Source organism: Lupinus angustifolius, chromosome LG06 (genome assembly GCF_001865875.1).
Source record: "Lupinus angustifolius cultivar Tanjil chromosome LG06, LupAngTanjil_v1.0, whole genome shotgun sequence".
NCBI classification, from domain to species: Eukaryota; Viridiplantae; Streptophyta; class Magnoliopsida; order Fabales; family Fabaceae; genus Lupinus; species Lupinus angustifolius.
The window spans coordinates 26,174,915-26,182,313 of NC_032014.1; the positions used below are offsets into that span (position 1 = coordinate 26,174,915).

Here is a 7,399-nt window from a genome sequence, read left to right on the forward strand (position 1 = left end):
GTGTTTCATATTTTTGTAAGGAAACATAATTTTGAATTGGTAATATATAAGATAAATAAGTTATATAAGAAATGGAATTAGAGTAAATGTATAAAATATGAATAAAATGATATATAAAATAGCCACCAAAATTAATCACACAAAGAAAACAACCATGTGCCTAAAATGGCCAAGACACATTAATTACAATTCTCAAAGATTCACATACCATTTTAATCTCTCCAGACATATAGTAGTCATTTTCCTTGGAGGAGTCTAATAAGGGATCCATAGCAACATTTAAGAAAATAATAACGTTTATTTTTGTACTTCTAGATTTAATGGGACAACCATATTAATTTGAGATTTTTGAGTGTATTTGGATAGCAATGTGTAAATTATGAATAAAATGTATTTGAGTTCAACTATCATACCTCTTGAAAAGAAAGGAAAAACTGAGACTCTGAGAGGATAGGGAGGGAATTCCTACAGGCAACAAGTTTAATCATATGAACTTCTACAAAGCCAAGTTCTCCCAAGGTTAACAAACAAGTTCACTTCAATCATTTCCTATGTTCCCCAGACCAGTAAGCTAGAAATCCAAGTCACATTAAGACATAGTAAGTAACTAAGTCCACTGCATACATATCAACCACTTCCTTGCTTATAATGTTATCGAATGAACCTTTTTCTGCATAAGTTAAGTTGGGTACTGATGTATTTTCCGAAGGCGCATTCCATGCTGCAAATGTTCTTCAATAAACCTTTCTGCATAAGTTGGGTAATTATATCTGATGTACTCCCGAAGGCAATTCTGATGAGAAAAGTGGATCCAGTCACCATCAATTCTTACAACAAAAAGACCCCTCGAGTAGACAAACTGAGGATGACGATCAACCTACAAGAAAATAATGTCTCATAGCCTGCATTTACTGCCTACTTTTGAGAAAGAACAACAGTAGATCATTTACAAGTAAATAATAATAGCTGAAAGTCAATCGTCTTAGTGCCAACCAGTGTAAATCTACACAAGATTACAATTTGAAAAAAAGGTGCATGAGAGAACACCAATAACATCCCATTGGAATAACGGCCTTAACTAACAAATTTCAAGGTAAATGACAAAGGCAGAAAGTAGTCTGCATCACTGAATATCAAAACAAACTGTGAATGAGTGAAGCATAAATTGACATCTACTTCTGAAGGGTCTACATTCCAAAATAGAGACACATACTTCTGAGTATCACCAAAGCAAGAAATTGTCTTGCTCTCACATCATCATACCGATTCTCCCAAATGTGATTTGATCAATAAATTGCATAGGGAAGCAATTAATGCAAAGGAGAGATATAAGTTGCAAATTATATTCATTTACAAGAAATATACTGGCTAGAGTACATACAGTTTAGCACAAATACAATCAGAAGTTGCAAATTAATGCAAATATGACAAAGCACCCAATGCCATGACATCATCATAAAGCAATGGATTGGCAAATAAAAATTAAGAAAATCCATCACTTACCATAATGGATTCTAGACCACATCCAATCTTATCTTCATAATGTGGATGGTAAGCAAGAAGCCTCTCTACTATAGCTTTTTCATCCTCGACACTCAGTAGCTCCCCGTCCATGTACCTTTAATAAAAAAATCAAAGAGATGAAGGTATCATCCATTGAACACATAAATTCAAATTTTGCAGCACCATGAAATGTCACTGAAAATCATTTACTGATAAAAAACAATATATCCAGTATAAGACTCAGAAGCAAATGAGCACTATTTGTCAGCAGTAGTCATGGAAGGCATGAAACCTGACACTTGCCCAATGCCCAGCATTCTTATGGATCTCTATTTACTTAATGTATCTTTTCTAAAACTTTTGGAGTTGTAATTTTGTTTATCTTTCCCTGAATAATTCATCTTGCATCAAGTTATGTGGCGACAAATTGATCTGTCGCCACATAACTTGATCTGTGGTGACAAATTGTTCAGGTCCACACAAATTGATCTGCAATTCTGCATAACTTAGTCAAGAGTGGCAGAGGGGAAGCAAATGATAGCCTGATCAGTGATTGCTAAGTTCATCACTAAGAATAAATTGGTCTCATAAGGTACTGCAATTGACAAAGGAAAGAAACACCACCACCTGACAAACCTTACATTAAAATTTACATTCTAATTCCACTGTTCAAATACTAAACGAGTTTATATTTTTAATATTGATTAGTCAAATAAAATTCAAAGATGATAATAACAAACAATGTGACAAACACGTAGACTGCAAAAGTGAATATCAATTTAGAGACACAAGATTAGACAGTTAGTTACCTTCGTGAGAAGAGAATGTTCCTGGTCAACATGACAATTGGTTCAATATCCCTCAGAATTTCTTCTTCTTTAACCTTCCATTTGCGATGTTCAACATCATCCTCCAATAGAGGGTCATTAGTTTTCAGCTGAAGATTGGAGCTGCTGGTGCTGGTGCTGGTGAAAGCAGAACTTTGTTTCTCGTTTGCATTTTCGGATGAAGACGGTGGTGTGGGTGTGGCGGCACTGCACCACAACCGGTGAGGAGCGGCGACGGTTAACCGCAACCGAAGGCGATGGAGAAGAACCTGTCTAAGAAAAAGAGGAGATGCCATATCGATTCTGTGTTGGGTGGGTCGATGAGTTTCAATGTGGAACATGGGTGGAGTCGGATCGGGTCGATTCACATTTTGTTCGGGTTTGATATAATGAATATTTTTAGTAAGAATTGTTTTTAACCTAAGGTGGAGGATAATGACTTATAAATGTAAACCTTGAGTTTTATATATTATTGAATTATCTACCATAATATTTAATTATTGTTCTATTATTAATATTTAATTATTATTAAATTTTTAAAAAGTAATTCAAATGAATAATCAATGATATAATAACTGTATATAAATTTTTACATTATTCATATATAAATATTACACTAAAAATATAATGTCCTATAATGTTGATGTGGATATAATATATTTTAAAATAGAGTAAATTATATTGACACCCCCTGAGTTTTAGTGAAATTACACAAATCATCTCTCACTTCTCTACATCTACACAAACCTCTCATGTTTTTTAACTTTCATTACATTGACCATCCCTGCATAAGAAATAAGTGTAATCTTTTAAACAAAAAATGTGATAAATGCAATTAAGTTAAACAAAACATGATATATTGTGGAGACACGTCCAAATAATATATGAGTCAATATTTCTTTATTATTTTTGGTTCGTTACACTATAATTATAAGAGCGATTTAAACAATATTTCTTTAGAATTGTTGATGCATTTTGTAACAAAAAATAATAAAGATAAATTGATTTGTATATTATTTAGACTTGTCTACACAATATATTATGTTTTGTTTAACTTAATTGCATTTATCACATTTTTTGTTTAAAAGATTACACTTATTTCTTATGCAGGGGTAGTCAATGTAATGAAAGTTTAAAAATAGGGGAGGTTTGTGTATACGTAGAAAAGTGAGGGGTAGTTTGTGTAATTTCACTAAAGCTCAGGGGGTGTCGGTGTAATTTACTCTTTAAAATATGATTGATTTTTTAATACATGAGAATGGTGGGTATTATTTTCCAATTCGTCTGCAAATCTTAGATTCATATGTGAGATTATGAGAAATGTCAGTTCTCTACACCAAACAACATCACAAAAACTGGGTAGATCAGTTGTCGATTATATTATGAGCCTAATTTCTTTCTGTCTAATTAAGTCCTTATACTGTTTACATGATCAGCTAAATTAAACGGTTCAAAATAATGTGTAGTAACTATTAAACATGATCTCATCATTTAAAAAAAAAAATCCTCCCAAAATGTAACAAATTTGAATCAAGCATAAATTTATACAATTATGTCATTGTTGATGATTGTAATGATAAACTTAATCGCATTTGACTATTTGAAATGTATGACATTATTCGAATTAGATCATTTATCTAATTGATTTAGTTTAAATTGACACCATTAGTAACTTTTACTGGAAATGTTGATTTGTTTGTAGCTCCTAACTTTGGTTGTCTGTTTGGATATATATTGGTGCTTGAGTGCTTCAAGAGTATAATTGAACACACGATTTCAGCACATTTAATGCACACAACAAAAACCAACACAACCCGAGAACAGAAAAGGCAACCCTGCATGCAATATAAGTATGTCAGAAAATAATCCTTTATTATGCAATTAAGTTAGATCAAATTATCTAATCGAATAAGAGAAAACAGAATATACACTAACAATGTAAGAGTTTTTTACATTGTTAGTGTATTATTCATCATTCATTTTAATTCTCTTTAACTTTTAAATAAAAGTATAATTCAAATGAATGGTGGATGATGCATTGAGCGTGTATAAATTTTTACATTGTCAGTGCAAATATTTCACACTCATCGAATAATATCACCACACATATAGCAATGATTTTATTTTGCTGCAAACGAGCTATGCTATGCAATTAACTGTATAAACTCAAAGAAGAAGACAGGACAGGATATAAATCAAACAATACTAGCACTTCAGTTTTTTATAGTGAATCTACAAAAATAGAAGCTTGTATCAGTTGCCCTTATCTTCCTAACTGATACTTGGAATCTAATGAAATGTCACCAGCTCTTTGCCAAAGAAAGCAAATCGTGTCATGCTCATACATAAGTATATATCCTAAGATTTAGACTTGATACTATTAGTTGCATATATAAGAACCAAAAATGTCCCACAATTATAAATCAGACACAAACAAACCCTTCACAATAGGGAAAAGATTGTACTAACATAATGGAGCTCATACAGTCTTAGAAATGATATTAATCATGAAAAGAAAGAGTAGAAAGATTGCAGAAAGAATGTATCCAATATCAATTCGATTTTGAATCTATGAAATGGTATTGAAAGAAAGAGATACAAGAGTATAAGAATAAAATGGAAACTGCCAGCAGTTTCCCTCCCAACCGAATTGCTCCAATTCAGTTATTCCACATTTACAAAATGTCCAAAAACTAACCTCTTACAAGGTTCCCCTTCTCTATTTATACAACTAATACCCTAGTCTAACTGACTAACAAGGGTATTCTAGGAATTCCCTCTTTATTTAATTCAAACAACTCCTAACAACAAACCTCTTTTCTACTACCCTATGTCAACCCTATCAATCCCCCCTCCTAAAAGAACCACATTGTCCTCAAGGGGAAAATTGGGAAAGTTCTCCTGGATACATTCTCCATCTAATAACCAAATACGTGCACTATCTTCACTAACAGAGCCAATGTATTTTCCACTTCTATCCCAACAAATGGAAAGAATGTCTTTAACATGTCCCTTTAGATTGCGTAGAATGCTATCAACCTCAATTTCAACTATGTTGATACCATTTCCTGTAGCAGTAGCAAGAAACTTCCCACTACGAGGCTGAAATCTGACTTGTTTACTACCTCCTTTAGTCATACGCATACGCATGCATGCGCCTTTTTTAACATTCCAGGGCTGCCTCTGCAGGTGCTTATCCTGTTGGTTTTTGATTTTCCACAGTTTTTATCACTTGGTCTGTCATTCTGTCTCCTACATTTACTGGCCGTTCATCACCACCAGAAACTTCTGCGTCTACCAAATCATCTTCCTCTATATTTATGTGATGATACCTAGAATTATCCCCCATTATTGATGAACTGACAGATTGTACACAAGTAACAACAACTGAAAGACTTTCCTCCTCTTTTGCATGAACAAAAGGAGAGTTAACACTTGAGCATGAATTTGCAGATGATAATTTTAAAGGGATGCTCTGATTTGCAGCTTCTTCCAAACTTTTATTCTCCATTTGATTTTTCTCTTCTATCAACAAGACTTTTTGGATAATTTCAGATAAGGAATGTAAATCATACATTTTTACCTCTGCTTGTAGTTCCTTCTTGAGCCCATTCAAGAATACTCCTTTCACAAGTTCTTGATCTAGAATCCTCAAGGTCCCACCGTACTTCTCGAATTCCTCCAAAAACTCCTCTACTGAACCTGTTTGTTTGAGAGATAACAACTGTTCGAATGGATTCTGAATCACGGCGAATCACGGCGATCTTGAACCCTTCCCAATTGGGTCTCAGAGTACACTTCTCCCACCATTGGTACCAACTCAATGCCTTCCCCTCAAGTGCCATAATGGTCACTTGCATCTTCTCATCTTTCGACAATTCTTTCAACTGAAAGTACCTTTCCAGATCCCCTTCCACACGAAATACCTTTCCAACTGGCGGGTCCAGCCGTAAGCATCGTCTCCCACGAAAACAGGGAGCTCGAATTTTCGCCACTGTTTCTGCCCAGGGATGAACTCCACGCCGTGTCCTCCCCCGACGTTATTTGCCGCATCATCGTTGGATTGGGTTGCAATTCCCAGCTTGATGTGATTGCAGCAAGAAAATCTTTCGTCTTCTTGGTTCTTGCTTCGTTACACTCTCTACGTATCTGCATCTCTCTTTTTTTTTGGGGTCCCCTCGTTGTTGCTTCTAACTATCCCTTTGTTACCACCATACGTGTCGCAACAGAAGTTTTTCAGGCACTAGGTCGGTGCTCTGATACCAGTGTTAGAACTAGTATTAATCACGAAAAGAAAGAGTAGAAAGATTGAAGAAAGAATGTACCCAAGATCAATTCAATCTTGAATGTATGAAATGGTATTGAAAGAAAGAGATACAAGAGTACAAGAATAAAATGGAAACTGCCAGCAGTTTCCCTCCCAACTGAATTGCTCCAATTCAGTTATTCCACATTTACAAAATGTCCAAAAACTAACCTCTTACAAGCTTCCCCTTCTCTATTTATACAACTAATACCCTAGTCTAACTAACTAATAAGGGTATTCTAGGAATTCCCTCTTTATTTAATTCAAACAACTCCTAACAACAAACCTCTTTTCTACTACCATATGCCAACCCTATCATACAGTCTTTTAAAAGCCGCAGCTTGAGCTTCGTAATGTTAGTACAATCTTTTCCCTATTATGAAGGATTTGTTTGTGTCTGATTTTTCCTATGTGAGTTTGAAACATAAGAGACACCAATGAGTTCAAAAATGACATATCACCAAGTGATTCTCAACCTCAACAAAACTATACATCTTGCTGTTTCCATTCCATCAAACCTAGGAATCCAGAAATAGACATAACATTATGCAGAATGCTGAGCTAATGTGGAGATGCATAGCAAAATGTTATGATAGAGAAATGTTTAAAAGATACAAACCATCAACTTATCACATGCGACCTATGAGAGTTTCCATATTTCAAGTTTTTATTATGTAGTACCCTAGACCTTCACCTATATGATATGGACCAATATCGGGATGCAATAGTGAATTGATCAAACAAAGTAGAGCACCAAGAACAA

At 34.4% G+C, this 7,399-nt stretch overlaps 1 protein-coding gene across 1 annotated transcript; it reads right to left on the minus strand.

Annotated features, from left to right (window-relative positions):
* On the minus strand, positions 317 to 2,743 carry LOC109350345 (protein DCL, chloroplastic-like). Its single transcript, XM_019591583.1, has 3 exons — positions 2,313 to 2,743; positions 1,504 to 1,618; positions 317 to 877 (listed from the first exon to the last, which is right to left on the minus strand). Exons 1-3 carry the CDS (start codon positions 2,669 to 2,671, stop codon positions 680 to 682), a joined length of 672 nt encoding a protein of 223 aa, XP_019447128.1. The 5' UTR covers positions 2,672 to 2,743; the 3' UTR covers positions 317 to 679.

Coding starts and splice junctions, on each gene's coding strand:
- LOC109350345 (XM_019591583.1), bottom strand. CDS start 2,671: ATGTTCCACATTGAAACTCATCGACCCACCCAACACAGAATCGATATG. Junction 1,619..2,312: donor AACATTCTCTTCTCACGAAG/GTAACTAACTGT, acceptor TTTTTATTAAAG/GTACATGGACGGGGAGCTAC. Junction 878..1,503: donor GTGGTCTAGAATCCATTATG/GTAAGTGATGGA, acceptor ATTTTCTTGTAG/GTTGATCGTCATCCTCAGTT.